The 18,966-nt window shown below is 42.4% G+C and overlaps 1 protein-coding gene across 10 annotated transcripts in view; it reads right to left on the reverse strand.

The window, feature by feature from the left end:
- Nucleotides 1-18,966, reverse strand: part of NOTCH4 (notch receptor 4) — a 151,716-nt gene that overhangs the window by 58,744 nt on the left and 74,006 nt on the right. Inside the window, exons 1-2 of one of the 10 annotated variants that reach the window (XM_082206998.1) lie at nt 14,795-15,182; nt 12,875-13,061 (exon numbers count right to left, since the gene is read on the reverse strand). The exons of 7 other annotated variants lie outside the window; for them this stretch is intronic. In XM_082206998.1, coding sequence (XP_082063124.1) covers nt 12,875-12,974 — 100 coding nt within the window. In that variant the 5' untranslated portion in view covers nt 12,975-13,061; nt 14,795-15,182. Of the gene's footprint in view, nt 1-12,874; nt 13,062-14,790; nt 15,183-18,966 lie in introns of those variants that run through there. 2 more of the 10 variants (XM_082207000.1, XM_082206997.1) reach the window with 2 other exon arrangements.

The following is an 18,966-nucleotide window of genomic DNA, read 5'->3' on the forward strand; positions in this document are numbered from 1 at the left end:
AAGTCAAATATGAAACCATGACCTGTGTACATGAATACTATATAAACTTCACACGTTACAATCCATATGCTACAACTACAATAAGAAGAACAAAGGTACATACCCCATAGATTAGAAAATTGCACAAGGAGCAGTGGTCATATGGATATGTAACCACTGGTACCAGTTACATGACACCTGAAGCATAAGTAACCATTCCCAGGTAGTGCTCATTACAGGGAGAATGAATTGCAGTAAGTAAATTTAAAGGTACAAAGGGATATAACAACAATAGAAAAACATCAAATAAAACAATTTAAATCCAGTTCAGAATTGAGTCCTTCAGGGTGAATGGTCTTAAACCTAAAAATGAATTGAGATTCTTTCTGTTGTAGCCATTTTTCATGATCTTGTCTTTTGTTGATGGTTTTCTGATTCACCCACAGTACTGTGAACAATAAATCCCTATCAGAATGATTCTGCAATATAAAATGCTCAACCAGAGGAGCTTCCAAGACAGCATTTCGGATGCGGGAACCATGTTCCCCTATCCTTACTCCAACCGCACGAGTGGTGGAACCAACGTACAAGAAGTTACAGGGACACCGAATTAAGTATACGACATCTTTAGTGGGAAGCTCACAAGCAGGACTTCGGCACAGGATCACTCTCCCGTGGTTCCCAGTAATTCCTGGTTTTCGGAAGCACTGCTGTCTCCCGCAGTGGAGAGGGAACATGGCCATCATGTTTCATAGCCACTTTTGGCCTCCCCGCATTTTTCACTTGCCTTAACTCGGGTGATTAGGCCCCTGGATCATGGCCTCAGTGCAAGAGAAGATCGTCGTCATTATTTTATTTATTACCTGCCTTTTACTAGCAGGTCCCAGAGCGGGTTACAACAATTTGAAATTTGGAGCACATATTGCTGTTGGCATTTGTCTTTCTCAAGAGACAATGGAGTGCGCTTCCGGGGGTAAAGCCAAGGAGTGTGGTGGAGTCTCCTTCTTTGGAGGTCTTTAAGCAGAGGCTTGACAACCATATGTCAGGAGTGCTCTGATGTTGTTTCCTGCTTGGCAGGGGGTTGGACTCGATGGCCCTTGTGGTCTCTTCCAACTCTATGATTCTATGATTCTCAAGTCTAAGCTTCCTTCTGTGAGAGCTCTGTAGCTTCTGTAGCTTCTGTTTCCAGCAATTATTTACTAGGAAAGACTGCAAGGAAGGGGAAAAAGAAAGGTAAAAAACATTCCCCCCACCCTGGACACTGTAGGAGCTGAATGAAAATAGCCCTGTCTGAGTGAATAGCTACTGGAGAGTATAACATGGGGTTTAGCTGTAATGCTCACCTGCCTCTCTAGACTGGTCTTTTCTTGGGGTCGGGGAGCTGGCAAACCCGGAAGTATACTTCTGGGTTTTTGCCTCTCGCGTGTGCACAGAAAAGCTCTAGCGTGCCGCAGAAGCAGTGCCTCTGCTTGCGGACTTTTTGGGTTGCGCACGGACCCCCGGAACAAATTAAGTTCATATCTGGAGGATCCACTATAACTGTAGGTTTAAATTCATGCTTGATGCATCTGACAAAGGACATTTCCAAACAATCTCTGTTTTGGGGTGGGATTCAGTCACACACAGGAAAATTCAGGTTGCATAATTAAAGCTGCATTGGAGTTCTTGCACAACACACTTCCTCAAAAGACTGCAAGGAACAAAACAACCAGGTGGGGGACCCCACCAAACTATATAGTGGAATACGTGAGAATGAATTTTTTGAAAGGGACCTGTGCTTTATTAAAGTTTTATGAACCGACTACCAGCAAAAACCCATTTTGAACAACAACAAAAGTAAATTATGAGCATGTGCTGGTCCCGGGGGGGAAAGGTACTAATACCGTAGCTGAAGTTCAGTCCAGAGTCACTAGCTGGGTAGACGATCACTAGATGAGACGCGAGGTCCGAAACAGGGAGCCAGGCGGGGGAACAGGAACGCTGGTAGGGCAGCAGCAGGAAGCCAGGCGGGGAACAGGAACACTGGTAGGGCAGAAGCAGGGAGCCAGGCGGGGAACAGGAACACTGGTGGGTCAGCAGCGGGCAGCCGGGCGAGGAACAGGCACACCGGGAGTGCAGATCTAGGTCTGGGTAAAAGCAGGTACTCCACAACAACGTTGCTCCCGCAACCTGGGACCGGGCTGCCTGACCTTTATCTTCTTCTAAGGCCGGGGGCGGTCCCGGCCCCCAGGAGCCCCACCTCTCCTGGCCTTAAGGCGAGCACTCCTCCTGGGAGAGACCAGTTCCCTTCGCCTCTCTGCCCTAAGCCTCTGCAGTTCAGGAGAGGCTGAAGGGTTACTGGGCCCCGGGGGAGGCTCACCTGTAGACACTGAGTCCTCCAGTACCTCTGGGGCCAGAATGGTTTCACCTGGTGCCTGCCCCTGAGGATCTGGCACAGGTGCAGGCTCCTCAGCATCTAGGCCTTGCCCCAGTTCAGCCGGCCCTGGAGGCGGGGACTCCTGTGCCGGCTGGGATTCCTCCGGTTCACTCTCAGACTCGGAATCCCAGGCCATCACAGAGCAACTGGTCGAAAGGAACCCAAACCAGCCATGTTCACAAACCGAGGAATTGTAGGTGGGAATGATGCAATGACACAGGAAATCCAAGTAAAGAACTATAGGCCGATTTCGCTGCTAAATAATGATTATAAATAGTTTGTGAGTATATTGGCAAACAGACTGAAAAAAATATTGAATTAAATAATTCAGAAGGACCAAGCAGGTTTTTTACCTGGCAGACAGATGAAAGATAATATAAGGAATCTTGTTAATATAACCGAATATCTGACTGCCAGAAATGAAAAACAGGCGACGTTAATTTTTGTAGATGCAGAAAAGGCCTTTGATAATATATCCTGGGAATTTATGTTAAAGAATTTGGAATTAATGGACACTGGACTATCATTTCTAAAAGGAATAAAAGCAATATACTCTGAATAAAGAGCAAAACTGATAGTAAATGACATAATAACAGAAAATATTGAGATTATGAAAGGTACAAGACAAGGGTGTCCATTATCACCATTGTTATTCATATCGGTACTGGAAGTCTTCCTAAGGACAATAAGGAGAAATGAAAAAATAAAAGGAATTTCAGTAGGTCGAAGGAGTATAAAGTGAAAGCCTTTGCAGATGACTTAGTACTAACAATAGAAGAACCAACAACCAGTGCTAAAGAAGCGCTAGAAGAGACAGAACAATTTGGGCACGTAGCAGGTTTTAAACTGAACAAAAAGAAAACTAAAATGATAGTTAAAAATATGAAACAGGAATTGGCAGAAAGGCTGCAGCAACAGATTGGTATAGAAGCAGTTAAAAAAGTTAACTACTTCGGAATTTGGTTAACGTAAAAAAAAAAAAGAAAGATCTTTTTCAGAACAATTATATACCGGTGTGGAATGGAATTAAAAAAGATCTAGATGTATGGGGAATGATGAAATTATCATTTTGGGGAAGGATTTCAACTATTAAAATGAATGTCCTACCAAAAATGCTATTTTTGTTTCAATCAATTCCAATAATCAAGGGGGCAGCAATTTTTAAAAAGTGGCAAAAAGTAGTTTCAGGATATATCTGGCAGGGGAAGAAACCGAGAATTCAATATAAGTTATTAACAGATGTTAAAGAAAAAGAAGGCTTCGCCCTGCCAGACTTGAAACTGTATTATGAAGCATCTTGCCTCTGTTGGTTAAAGGAATGGATGTTGTTAGAAAATACAGATTTGTTAGATTTGGAAGGTTATGATAATAGATTTGGTTGGCACGCATATATATGGTATAATAAAACAAAAGTCCATAAAGGATTTGGAAACCATACATTCCAAAGATCTCTATTTGAAATATGGGATAGGTATAAAAACCTATAAGAACATAAAACACTGCAGTGGTTATCTCCATTAGAAGCAATGAGTGTGAAAAAGATAAATATGAGTGAGAACTGGGTTACTTATGGAAAATTAATACAAAAAAGAAGGGAGTAAATGCAAAATGAAGCCATATGAAGAAGTTAAAGAATATGTGAATGATTGGCTGCACTACTGCCAAGTCAATTAAATGTTTAAACAGGATTTTAAGGAAAAAGGATTTGATGAAAATAAATCAAAATTTGAAATATCGAGTATTAACTGTAAAATTTTGTCAAAAATGTATAAATTGCTGCTTGAATGGCATTTGAAAGATGAGGAAGTAAAGTCGGTTATGACACATTGGGCCAAAGATTTTGGGTATAACATACAGTTAAAAGATTGGGAAAAACTGTGGAAAGGATTAAAATTTACTGCATGCAATGCCTTAAAAGAAAATGTGATGAAAATGATGCATAGGTGGTATATTACGCCTGTGAAATTAGCTAAAATGTATAAAATTAGTAATAAATGTTGGAAATGTAAAGAAAAAGAAGGAACATTTTATCATATGTGGTGGGAATGTAAAAAAGTGAAAATATTCTGGGAAATGATATATAATGAGATGAAAAAGATGTTGAAATATACATTTTATTAAGAAACTAGAAGCATTTTTACTTGGCATTGTAGGAGATGATATAAACAGAAAGGACTGTAAATTGTTTTTATATGCAATGACGGCATCAAGAATATTATTGGCACAAAAATGGAAGAACTACTGATGAAAGAAGAATGGAGGATTAAATTGATGGACTATGCAGAATTAGATAAACTAACCGGAAGGATTCGAAACCTGCGGGACCAGAGATTCTCAGAAGACTGGAGTAAATTTACGGACTATTTGAAAAGTAATTGTGATGAACAGATCACGCTAGTAGGTTTGCAAGAAGTTTTGTGATTTTTCTGAAATATTGCAAAAAAAGACAATGAGGAGAACTATTAGTTAAGGATAATTAAGGGTAATACAAAATTAAGAAATGCATTATTAGAGATAAAGAACGGAAAATCATCAGAGGCGTAGACGGAAGTCCAAAAATATTGTATAAGATGAGAAGTTTTGTTGTATAAATGTAGGAATTAATATGTTAAAAACTAATATGTGTGTGTGTGTGTGTGTGTGTACACATGGGAAATCCAGATCCCGCTGTCTTTTCTGAGCAATTTGCAGCATTTGCAGTCCAGAATCCAGATTCCAAGATATCCAGATTGAAAGTCTTCAGATACCTCTTGAAAAAGAGAGGATCGCCAAATAGCATGGCCCCCAAGAATGTAAACAAACACTGCCAAATTATTTTTGACACACCCAGAGACTTGACAGTCATCTTCACTTCCCAGGAAATCTGGGAAACCTGAGTGGAAAACTCCATACACTTATATGGTTTGCCCGGGTGTGAATTTGCTAATGAATATTAAGGTGTCCACTCCCTCTGAAGTCTTTTCCAAATTCAATACATCTGTAGTTTTCATTGTGTGTGTGTTTGTTCATGTGTTCTAAGTGTTCCACTTTTAATGAAGCTCTTTCCACATTCAATACATTCAAATGGTTTCTCCCCCATGTGAGTTAGTTGGTGTATTCTAAAGTTTCCACTTCCACTGAAGCTCTTTCCACATTCAATACATTTAAATGGTTTCTCCCCCGTGTGAGTTCGTTGGTGTCTTCTAAGGTTTCCACTTTCACTGAAGTTCTTTCCACATTCAATACAATTAAATGGTTTCTCCCCTGTGTGAGTTTGTTGATGTCTTCTAAGGTCTCCACTTCCACTGAAGCTCTTTCCACATTCAATACATTCAAATGGTTTCTCCCCCGTGTGAGTTCGTTGATGTTTTCTAAGGTCTCCACTTCCACTGAAGCTCTTTCCACATTCAATACATTTAAATGGTTTCTCCCCCGTGTGAGTTCGTTGGTGTATTCTAAGGTGTCCACTTCTACTGAAGCTCTTTCCACATTCAATACATTTAAATGGTTTCTCCCCTGTGTGAGTTCGTTGGTGCATTCTAAGTGTTCCATATAGACTGAAGCACTTTCCACATTCAATACATTTAAATGGTTTCTCCCCTGTGTGAGTTCGTTGGTGTATTCTAAGTGTTCCATTTCGATTGAAGCTCTTTCCACATTCAATACATTCAAATGGTTTCTCCCCTGTGTGAGTTTGTTGGTGTATTCTAAGTTTTCCATTTTGACTGAAGCACTTTCCACATTCAATACATTTAAATGGTTTCTCCCCCGTGTGAGTTCGTTGATGTTGCCTAAGGTTTCCACTATCATTGAAGCTCTTTCCACATTCAATACATACAAATGCTTTCTCCCCTGTGTGAGTTCGTTGATGTCTTCTAAGTTTTCCATTTTGTCTGAAGCACTTTCCACATTCAATACATTTAAATGGTGTCTCCCCCGTGTGAGTTTGTTGATGTTGTCTAAGGTTTCCACTATCATTGAAGCTCTTTCCACACTCAATACATTCAAATGGTTTATCCCCTGTGTGAGTTCGTTGATGTTCCCTAAGGTGTCCATTTTGACTGAAGCTCTTTCCACATTCAATACATTTAAATGGTTTCTCCCCCGTGTGAGTTCCTTCGTGTATTCTAAGGTGTTCACTTCTACTAAAGCTATTTCCACATTCAATACATTCAAATGGTTTATCCCCTGTGTGAGTTCGTTGATGTTTTCTAAGTGTTCCATTGTCCCTGAAGCTCTTTCGATAGTCAGTACATTTAAATGGTTTCTCCCCTGTGTGAATTCGTTGATGTGTCCTCAGTCTTCCACTGTGACTAAAGAACATCCCACATTCCATGCATTTAAACTGTTTCTTTGTTCTTCCCAATGAATTCACAGATGGCTCCATAGAATTCTGGCCATCATCTTCCTCACCTGTTTGGGAGTGGGGGAGGGGGAAGAGAATCCTGTTAAGACTTTCAGGAAAGACAAGAAAGGAACTGAAAACATTTCAATCCCAGTATGCACCTTCTCTTATTTTAACACCATCTCCTTTCTCCACTGTCCTCTCTATGTTCCAAACTTTTAGGAATGCAGGTGAGATAATGGCAAGAAAAACACATGATTCACACTTAATAACTCCATTCACACTTAATAAACTGCATTATTTTATAATCGATGGTGGAATTGGCTTCTTAGACACATCTCTGTATTTCTTTTTCCAGGAAGGAAACGATCACAGGCTCAAGTAGCACTCTCTCCTATGACTAAGAAGTCAAACTTTTTGTTACTATGCCACATGTAACTGTTAAAATATTGCAATATATTAGAACAGGCACCCCCAAACTTGGCCCTCCAGATGTTTTGGGACTACAATTCCCATCATCCCTGACCACTGGTCCTGTTAGCTACGGATGATGGGAGTTGTAGTCCCAAAACCATCTTGAGGGCCAAGTATGGGGATCCCTGTATTAGAATATAAGAAGAGCCTGCTCATTTGGGCAAAGGCCCACGTAGTCCAGCATCCTGTTCTCACAGTTGTCAACTAAATGCCTGCGGGAAACCAGCAAGCAGGATTTGAGTACAAGAGCCCCCTGCCTTCCTCTGCTTTCAGTCTAATCCTCTTTTTCAAGCTATCCAAGTTGTTGGCCATCACTCCTGTAGGATGGAAGTCCATAGAAGTCCACTTAGAGTATTGCTCATATCTTGGGCAATAGAATGAAAGGTGTTTTAGCAGGAAAAATTTATGACAAGCAGGCCTGCTTTCTACCAGGACGTCAGAAGAAGGAATATAATAGATATTATTGAATATTTGGAAGTAAGAAATGAGAAAAAAGCGGTCTTAATGTTTATTGATGCTGAAAAGGCTTTTGATAATGTTTCATGGGCTTTTATGAAAAAGATAAAAGAAAAAATGAATTTTGGGGAAGGGAAGCATTTGGGAGAGGAATTGATGCAATTTATTTTTACCAACAGTCTATGCTGATTGTTAACAAGGTTATAAAAGAAAAGTGTAAAATAACGAAGGGGACAAGACAAGGATATCCCCTATCACCATTATTATTTATTTTGGTATTAGAGGCCCTGGTGAGAGAGAAAAAGTGGAGAAATTAATTACAGGAATAACAGTAGAAAATAAAGCATATAAATTAAAAGCTTCTATAGTTCACCTTGTAATTACAGTAAAGGATCCCATAAATACTCCACCAAAGGTAGTAAAAAAAGATACAGGACTTTGGGCAGGCCGGAGGCTTTAAACTAAACAAGAATAAGACTACGTGTTTTGTAAAAAGCACAATGGAGCAAGGCCAAAGGAATTACAACAGAAAACAGAGTTAGTTATACATAACAAAGTCAAATTCTGAGAGATTTGTTTGACAGCTAAGAATATTAATATTTTTAAAGACAATTACAAGAATGAGTGGAAAGAAATAAAAAGAGCTTTAGAGATATGGGGAAGAATGGATTTATCATTTTGGCGGAAGAATATCAGTAATAAAAATGAATGTATTGCCAAAAATGTTATTTTTATTCCAATCAGTCCCGGCAATAGGCAATGTAGGATGCTTTGAAAAATGGCAAGGAGATATATCTAGGTTTATCTGGAAAGGGAAGAAACCAAGGATAAAAAATAAATTATTAACAGATGTAAGAGAGAGAGGAGGTTTTGCCCTGCTGGATTTGAAACTTTATTATGAAGCATCCTGTATCTGCTAGAACCAGGAATGGATTATACTGGAAAACACAGATACCGTATTTTAGACCTGGAAGGACATGAATTATGGATAGCATGGATATTTATGGTAGGAAAAGACCTAGGTGCATAGAGCTTCTCCGAATCATACAGTAAGAAAATCAATTTTTAGGGTATGGGAGAAGTATAAAAATTTGTTTGAGTAAAAAACACACTGGTGGCTTTCCCCCTTGGAAGCAATATCTCTGAAAAAAATTGAATATGAGAAGTAATTGGCCGACTTATAGAGAACTCTTAACTGAAGTTGAAAACCAACTGAAATAAAAAGATTTTGAAGAGATAAGGGAAGCTGTAACTGACTGGTTACAGTACCATCAACTAAACAATATCTTTAAGATAGACATGAAAAAACTATTAAAAGAATTGTGTCTAGGTGAAAAATTCCAAAAAGGTATAAATGCAATATGTGACCAACAGAAAGCAAAAATTATTATTAATGGAGAGTTTGGGGAAGACATCAACATCTTTAAAGGTACAAGACAAGGATGCCCCCTATCCCCAATGTTATTTACAATAGTATTAGAGGTTCTATTAAAGAAAATAAGGCAGGACAACCAAATAAGAGGAATAGCAGTTGGTGAAAAAAGATACAAGTTAAGAGCCTTCGCAGATGATGTTATGATCACAACAGAAAATCCCCTACGATGTACACCTAGAATATTGGAATGCATAAACGAATTTGGCAGATTAGCAGGATACAAATTAAACTATGGGAAAAGCAAAATACTAGTGAAAAATATGGAAGAAAAAGATAAAGTGAAATTACAATAAATTACAGGATTGGAAATTAAAAAGAAAATAAGGTATCTTGGAATAAATTTAACAACAAACACTATAGACTTAAGTAATGAGAACTATGGGAAAACATGGAATGAAATAAAAAATGACTTGCAAGTATGGGGGAAATTAAATCTTTCCTTACTAGGGAAAATATCGGTAATAAAGATGAACATATTACCAAGGATGATGTTTTTATTTCAAAGTATCTCAATACTAGGAGGAGATAAATGTTTTAATAACTGGAAAAGAGATTTGGCTAAATTCATGTGGTCAGGGAAAAAGCCAAGAATAAAACAAAATGATGATAGATAAGAAGGAGAGAGGATTTGGTCTCCCAGACATGGAGTTATATCATGATGCGGTGGGTCTGACCTGGCTAAAAGAATGGATCAAATTACCGTAAATTTCGCTCCATAACACGCAGATTTTTCCTCCTAGAAAGTAAGGGGAAATGTCTGTGCGTGTTATGGAGCGAATGCCTACAGATGGCGGGGGAATCTGCTGCAGTCGTGAGCAGTCTGTGGCTCGCTTTGAAACAGCAAAGCGGGTGTAAGCGGCTCCTGTCAGCTAGCGGAGCCGGGGAGGAGGGAGAGAAGCAGAGCGGGAGTTGGCTGCTTTAAAACAACCCCTGCTCTCTGTCCCTGCCTGCAGTTTTTTGCTGTCCGATTTTGGATTAGCCACTGTAGGGGCTGTGTGTGTGTGTGTGTGTGTGTGTGTGTGTGCTTGAGCTATCGTTCTCCTCCTCCTGTTTCCCCTTCACTGTTGGGGTCGGAACTTAAGAGGTTAAGTTGTTCCCATGATGCCTCAGCATTCTGGCGTCAGCTTTGGAAGCTGGGAGGAGTTTTCCTCACTGTTCTCTCGGTGTTTGAGAGAGAAAGACGCAGTTTGCCATGGCTGCGAGAAGTCCTGGAGAAATGTCTGAATAAAGAGCTGTAAATGGACATTACCGTGCTCTGTGTGTTTATCTGAAGCTACGTGAAGCTATGTGACAGCTTTTACCGCTGTGAGTCACTCTGCTGAGGCGTGACTGGAAGAAGGAGCATATCGCTCAGAGGAAGTGTGCCGGACCTGCCGGATCTGCCATAAAAAGCTAATTGGGGATCGTAAATCCAATTAGCGGAGTCATGCGTAATCAATCATTCTACAGGTTATGGGTAACCTTAATCACCGATCGTAAAGCTGTCACTGGAGGCTGTCGGGGAGCTTTGAAGTTCTGCGTTCTGAGGCAGTTTGGCTGACGGAAGCAGAGGCCTGTCTTTGAGGCAAGCAAGCAAGCAAGCAAGCTGAAAGACGCTGTGCTGGATGCTACGATGCTGAAGCCAGCTTGGAGTCCTGCCTGAAGTTGTGAGAGGCAGACGATCTCAGCTGGAGGAGCTGGCAGACCGGGAGCTGGAGAGCGGCTGTTTGTTTACGTGAGTACGCTGGGCCCTGGGAGAAGATGGCTGATGGCCAGGAGGTGTTTCAAGCTCCGTTTGAACAGCTTGAAGAGCTCACCGCCCAAGCGTGGAATACCTGGGCAAGAAGGGTGAGAGCGTGGTTTTTAGCCACGGAAGTTTGGGACATTTCCCAGAGAGAACCAGTGGAACTGGTGGACAGAGATGACAGAGATGCAGAGACACTGCAATCTGCTTCTCTGGAGGAGAAGATGCAGAGGGAGAAAGCTGGGAGAGCTGAGATCTGCATGTTGATGGCAGGTGTACATGCAAAGTTGCGGCATCACCTGAAAAGCGTTGAATCTGCGTGTGAGGCCTGGCGAGTGCTGAAATGTCTGTGTGAAGACTCAGCAGGAGGCCAAGGGCAGATGGAAGCTGAAAGCCTAGAGATGGCTGGAGCCCCTGTTCCTGATGATTTAGCCTCAAGGAGTGCTAGTGAGCAAGTCGGGGGGGCGGAGAATTCCAAAGGCAAGTTTGAAAAGTTTTCCACTGTGCATGCTGGAGTGGAGTTCAGAGGGGGCGGATCTGGCAAGGAGTGCTTTTCCGGAAGAAGGAGGGCCAGGCCAGCTGGAAAGAGCCCCGGGCAGTGTTTTTCCACTGGAGTTCGTTGTTGCTACATTTGCAAGTCAGCTGACCACGTGTGTCGAAATTGCCCACACCGGAGCAGAGAGGCAAGGCAGGATGTTGTCAAGGTCAACTCTCATGGGAACCAGTCGGGTTTCCATGGCAACCAGTCTGGGAAAACAACCAGGCGCGGGACTGAGGCTGGTGGACGTGCCAAATGCCAGGAGGAGACGTATCAGATTACTGCTAGTCTGGCATTGTCTGAAGACAGCTGTGGGACAGGCTCAGAGCTTTGTTTTGTGATTGACTCTGCAGCTAATTGCAATTTGATTCCAGAGACCCCTGCTGTCGAGATGTGGAATTGCAAGGCAATTCCTGCCTGGGAAGACTGTACTTTTCGCAAATGGACAGAAAAGAAATGTGACTAATGCTGTAAATGTGTCTTTTTCTATTTTACAGGAGAAGTTGGAGTGCTGTACCGTTCCTGTGAAGAGATCCAAGATTTAGAACCTCAAAGCTAAAGTCTTTAAGCAGAGGCTTGACAACCATATGTCAGGAGTGCTCTGATGGTGTTTCCTGCTTGGCAGGGGGTTGGACTCGATGGCCCTTGTGGTCTATTCCAACTGTATGATTCTATTCTATGATTCTATGAAATTAGGCTAAAGGTGTGTGAAAGAAAGTAATAGAAGTGGAAAGAAATTGCAATTGAGTAGATTGGAAGTCTAACACAAAGGTGGGGTGATGGGTGGTGGATGGTGCTGGGAAAAGGAATTATTTGTGGGATTGAGTGTAAGTATGTTTGAACACTTTTAAGGATTGTATGAAATGTATGTTTGTATGCTTGTACATCTGTAATATATGTGGATTAATGATGACCTATTTTAACAATAATTTTTTTTAAAAAAATAAAATAAAAAAGGTTTTAGTTATGAGACATCACAATTTCAAAAAGAACTCTTAGGAAGTAACATAAAAAAAATCTGTCTAAAATGTATAACTTGCTCCTAGAATGGCATACAAAGGATGAACAGGTCACTTCAAAGAAGAAGTGGGTACCTTTTGCTATATGTGGTGGTTATGTAAAATAACAGTATCATTTTGGGAAATTGTATATAATGAATTGGAAAAAAATGTTTAAAATAAATTTTGTTAAGAAACCAGAAGTTTATTTATTTGGAATTACAGGTACTGAGATCCCAAAAGACCAGGAAAGACTATGTATGCGACAACAGCAAGACTTCCAGAACCGATTAAATTTGAGAACCGAGGTACCACTGTAACTCCTAAGATTTAAAATCCTGGAGGGAGAAAATCTGCCCCCACTACTTTATGAAAGGGATTCAAGAAACAAAGAGCTGCTTTGGAGAAGGCCTCACCCCTTCCTTCTTCCTGTCAGGAATTTCCTTCCATTTGTCTCCTCTCCATCTTTTCCTCTTTCTCCCTCCACCATCCATCTATCCCTCTCCCCATCTCCTCTCCCCTGGAACTCACCAGATTTCTCCAAGGGTACTGGGAGGGAATGCTCAGAGGTTGTGGGGAGGGATGCGGGAGACAGCCTGACCAGGTCAACCGTCCATCTTCCTCCTTCCATCCTGGCCAGGGTTGCAGGTTCAGTCTCAGCTAGGTTTGCAGGTTCAGCTTCGTGAGGAGCGCAGAATCCAGAGCAAGTTGCAGTTTCCTGGGAGGGAGGGAAGAAGAAGCCAAGGGAGTCTGAGAGCCCCTGCAGGGATTCTCCTGCCCAAGACATTCTGCTGCCCCTGGAGAAGCCCCAATTGGGCATCCCCTCCCCAAGAGGCCCCTCCCATTTTCAAACACCTTTGGCAATTCCTTTCAGCTGCCTGTCCCACCTCCCTTCCCAAGGCTGGCATGGTATGACATTTGTGGCCTGAGAGTAGATTCCATGGAACTTAAGAGTTCATTTGCAAAGGACTGCTCTGAATACATGGGTGGCCCTTGCATGGAGAAGAAGGAAGCCCCTTGCTTGCATCAGGACCCCCTGGGAGAGGCGGGGGATCCGCCCACTGCTCCCTCTGCCCTCGCTGCCTCCTCCTCTGTCCTCCTGCCCTGGAAACACCCTTTGCTCTTGTTCCTCAGGGGAGAGAGGCAGGAAGAGCCTTCAAACCCATCCCTTTCCTCCTCTGCAGCCCAGTGAGAGGGGAAGGAGCGGCAGCGCCTGGTTCACTTCATGGTTTACTGGGATGTGAATGAACACGTCCTCTGCCTTCCATGCGGTGGGAGTGGGGGGGTTAAAAGTGGTGAGGAGACCCCCCCCTCCAGTCCTTTTGGGAAACAGGAGTTTTGGTCAGGAGTAAACAACTTAGATGGCAAGTTCACAAGAGAAGCACTTTGGAGCACTGCTTGCTCTTACTATGTGTTTGGACCTAGAGGACAACATACACGTTTACACCACACAATTCCTTAAAGAGGGCATTTCTTTAAATTCTGATGGCAGCCCTGTACAGGGAAGTTTTCGGTGTTTTAAATTTTTTGGTGTTTTTGATTGAAATCGCCCAGTGGCTGAGGCAACACAGTCAGATGGGCAGGGGGCAAGCAATGAATTATTTATTTTTATTTTACTCTTATTCTTATTAGTATTATTCCCTCCTAAGCCCATCCTGTTATGCATGCTGATCAATGACTTTGTCCCAACCCCCCTCCCTTGAACGCAAGAGGGCTTCCTATTTTTATAGCTATTCTTCACATTTCTATACTGCCCTTCCTCCAAAGATCACAGGGCAGCTTACAAGAGAAAAACACAGAGATGCATAACAGAGTAAGAAATAAAAACGACAACCCTCGCCCCCCCCCCCATGCAGGTGTGCAGTCCATAGATTGTTTAATGAGCCAAACCCCTGGGAGAAGAGCAATGCTTTTGCCTGTTGCCTAAAGATAAGGTCCTCCTCCGAGGGGTCTTCTGCTGGGGTATAGATACTAAATTTAAATTACAGTGGTACCTTGGGTTAAGTAATTAATTCGTTCCGGAGGTCCGGTCTTAACCTGAAACTCTTCTTAACCTGCAGCACCACTTTAGCTAATGGGACCACCCGCCACCGCGCTGCTGCTGCGTGATTTCTGTTCTCATCCTGAAGCAAAGTTCTTAACCCAAGGTACTATTTCTGAGTTAGCAGAGTCTGTAACCTGAAGCGTATGTAACCCGAGGTACCACTGTAACACTATTAAGGCGATCCTGGCCAGCAATGCCCACCCCTCTCCCCTCTCCCCCCTCCTTCCCTGCAACTCCCTTTGCACCAGATCCCTGCAGGAGGAAGCTTCTCTCCCCCCGCCTTCAAGGCCCCCTTTAAGGAAACAGCTCCCTTTCCTCCCTTCTCTTCTCCCCGTCCCGGGGCTTCTCATCCTGGACCTCCTCGTAAAGCCCCTTCCCTCCTTCCCCGCCATTGGCTTTGCACTCACCCGAAATCCCGGGCAGCGGGGGCGGGAATGGGAGCCCCGCGTGGGAGGCAGGGAGTGAGGGCGCTTAATTAGGAGGCTTGATTAGGAAGAAGCCCCCTCCTCCGCCTCCGCAGGATGCAGCCCCGCTTCCCGCCTCCTTCCCTCCCACCTTTGCAAGCCCCGATTTTATCTCTGCTGGTGAAGCCGGAACTGGAAGCAACTCAGAGGAGGAAGGAGAAGTTCTCTCCACTTTCAGCCTCTTGTCTGTTATTTGATAATTGGGGGAAGGAAAACCTTGCAGCACCCAACCAATGGGAAGGCGAGGGAGGGAACGTGTGCAGAGAGAATATAAGCTCATGCTTTGCTCCCGCTGGACTGTGCCTGCTTTGGACCCCCGCTTTTGCAAGGCCGTATTGTCCTCAATAGGGACGCCGGTGGCGCTGTGGGTAAATCCTCAGCGCCTAGGGCTTGCCAATCAGAAGGTTGGCAGTTCGAATCCCCGCGAAGGGGTGAGTCCTGTTGCTCTGCCTCTGCTCCCGCCAACCTAGCAGTTCGAAAGCACAAACTGCAAGAAGATAAATAGGTACCTGTTGTAAACAAAATCTGCCCTTATTCCCTTATGGGGGACACAAGAGCCTTTATAGAGTCCTTTGCAGGTTCTCCATCAGTTGGAGAAAATCAAAGAAGCCAACCGGAGAATATTGAGAAGCAAAGCAGCTAGTAAGCCTGATCTTTATTGAACTGTTGCAACAGGCTGCTCCCCTCACACGCAGGAGAAAGGAGGAGGACCCCGAACAAAGGTGTGCCTGCCCTTACATAGACCTTTTAAATTCCCTTCCCTGGAGCTCAAGACCACCCCTTCATACATCATACATACATCACAGAAAAGGCAGTCTACAACAGAAATTTGACTGTTGTTGTTCCCAGGTTATCTGATAATGCCTTATCTGATTGCCTTTCCTGGTAGTCTGGCCATTCCTTTGAGATGGTGATTACCCAATTCCTGAGACAATGGGAAGGTTCCCTCACTCACCCCCTCCCTCCTTTCAGGGAAAACATTTGGTCGGTTTGGGAGTCAAAATGGTTTCAGGGCGGTCTTCCTGTGCTGCTCCAGACATGTGGTCCACGTATCTATGTACGTGCTTGGCTGGTACATTTATGAACATTTATTATATATAAAAGACCTTAATTTTTTTATTTTTTTAAAAATATTTTATTAAGGATTTTCTTGTTTTACAGAAGTGTAGTGCCTCATATATATTTTTTCCCCATGTAACATTTTTACAAATCCGTTTCATTTGTTGAGGCATTAGGGGGAGAAGAAAATAAAAATAAAAAAGGAGAGAAAAAAGAAAGGGGGGTGGAGAGAGGGAAGATGGATAAGGGTGGGATTGGGTGGCGGTGTTTCTATTATGTTTAATGTATGTAGAGTTTGGTGTCAGCGTGCTTTTGTTGTTCACTTGTGTTCCTTTGGTGGTGAGAGAGGTTGGGGTTGGCCTAGGGTGTGATTGTTTGCTTGTGATTGGCGGTGGTGATCTTTGTTTTCGTGTGTGAGTGAGGTGGGTGGGTGTTTTGGATCAGGTTAGCCATATTGATTTGTATGCTGTTGGTGGATTATTGTCATTGTCCTGTTGGGCTGTGTGTGTGATAAAGGGGAGCCATACCGGGGTGAAGGCATCTTCTTCCGTTTGTCCCCGTGTCAGTTTCAGTTTATTAGTTAATTTTTCTAGTAGGGCTGTTTCCCATACTATTTGATACCATTGGTCCATGCTTACTCCTGACAGGTCTCTCCAGTGTCTGGTTATGGTGTTTCTGGCTGCTGAGAGCAGGTGGGTTATGAGTTCTTTGTGGTGTAAATGGGCATTGTTGTCTTGGAAGATGTTTAGTAGGGCCAATTCTGGGGTGGTGTCTATTACTTGCTTAGTTATTTTACAAATTTCTTGTATGGCTGTTGTCCAGAACAGTTGGATTTTGGGACACTCCCACCACATGTGGAAGTATGTGCCTGTGGAGGTGCACCCTCTCCAGCATTTTGGTGAGGTTCCTGGGTGTATTAGCGCTAGTTTCCTTGGTGTTAGGTACCACCTGTAGGTGAGTTTCAGTGTGAGTTCTTTTCTTTTCGTTGATATGGATTTAAAGGGGGGTTTAGACCACATTCTGGTCCATTGAGTGGGGTTTATCTCATAGCCTATGTCATTCTCCCATTGATTTTTGATTGCGTCTAGGGGATTTGCGAGATTTTGGAGTAGTATTTTGTATATTGCGGATACCATCCCTTTACCGTTTCCCTTTGTTGTTAGAAGGAGGTTTTCGAAGGTTGTCAGGGGCCTAGTTGCTGCTGATTTTACTGTTGGGTTGTTTAAGAGGGCATGTAGTTGGTGTTGTGTTAACCAGGGCATTTGGGTGTCTTCTAGTTTGTCTTGTATTTCTTGTGTTGACAAGGGTTTGTCATTTTTATAAAAGTCTATTAGGCGATACAAGCCTTTGGTTCGCCAGGTTTTTATCTTCAGGTTTTGTGCTGCATGGTGGAATAATGGGTGGTATGCCAGGGGGATTAGTGGGGATGGGGTTGGGGATAGTTTGCCTATTTGTGTTTTCCATGCTTTGAGCATGGTCTGTGTGTACCTGTTAAGTGTTGTGGGAATTTTCTTTAGTTTGTTTGGGACGAGTGGGTATGTTGTGGTGCAGGTGTTTTCAATTGTGTCCTTCTCTAGGTGTACCCATTGTTTTGTCTCCTTAATTTTTTTTATTACATAACGCTCCAGCAGGAAGGTAAACAGCCTTTCCGTGCGCTGCTCCGGTTGGCCAAAGCGGCTTAGTCATGCTGGCCACGACCCAAAAACTGTACGCCAGCTCCCTCGGCCAATAAAGTGAGATGAGCACCGCAACTCGAGTCGGCCACGACTTGACCTAATGCTCAGGGGTCCCTTTACCTTTATGCTTGGTAGTAGATATAATAAAATACCTAGAAATGAGACCAGATAAAAAGGCATCAATGATCTTGGTGGATGTGGAGAAAGCATTTGATGTTTCAGGGGCATTCATGCAAAAAACTTTGGAAATGACGAGTTTGGGTGAGAAAATATGTAGTGGCATAAAAGCGATTTATAATTCCCAAAAGGTCAGACTAATTATCAATGGTGAAATATCAGAAGATTTTAATATCTCTAAGGGAACAAGACAGGGCTGCCCTCTTTCTCCTCTCCTCTTTATCACACTTCTGGAAGTATATTTTAAAGCAGTAACAGAAGACCCTAGACTAGAAGGAATTAAAGTTGGACAAAGGGCCTAGAAGGTCAGAGCCTAAGCAGACAATCTAATAATTACAACAGAAAACCCTCTAGAGCAGCAGTTCTCAACCTGTGGGTCCCCAGATGTTGTTGGACTACAACTCCCATCATCCCTGAGCTCTGGCCTTGCTAGTAACATCTGGGGACCCACAGGTTGAAAAAAGCTGCTTTAGAGTAATATTGGAAAAAACAAGGTGAAGAATAAAATACAAAATACAGACTTAAAAGAAAGGGGAGGCTTTTCCCTTAAAGATCTCAAAATTTACTATGAAGCAGCTTGTCTTACTCGGATTCGGGATTGGATTAAATTGGAGAAAGAAGAGGCAATAGAACTGGAAGGACATGACAACAGATTTGGTTGGCATGCATATTTGTGGTATGGGAAAACAAAAGTACACAAAGGACTCCACAATACTATAATAAGTTTTTAATAAAGGTATGGGGAAAATACAAAAATTATTGGAACCCCAAACTCCATGGTGGCTATCACCCATTGAAGCACTATCACTTAAGACGTCAGCAATGAAAGGAATATGGCCAACATACAGAGAATTACTTATAGAACAAGAAGGAAAGTTAAAATTGAAAGACTATGATGAGATAAAGGAATTTTGAGTGATGGTGATGGATATTTGTTGTAAGAAAGAAAACCAATAAAAATTATTATAAAAAAGAAAAGAAAAGAAGAAAGGTGTTTGGACAATTATCATGATTCAAAATTAATAAAGAAAAAACAAAACTGGTAAAAAAATTAGATATACAAGAAAAAGTAAACTTAGAAATAGAAACAGGACTTAAAATTACTAACAGAGCAAAGTATTTAGGTATTTGGATAACCATGAAAAACATTAATTTATAGAAAGACATTTATATTAAGGTATGGAACGATATTAGGAAAGACTA

Source organism: Podarcis vaucheri (genome assembly GCF_965113315.1).
Source record: "Podarcis vaucheri genome assembly, chromosome: 2".
Taxonomy (NCBI): domain Eukaryota; kingdom Metazoa; phylum Chordata; class Lepidosauria; order Squamata; family Lacertidae; genus Podarcis; species Podarcis vaucheri.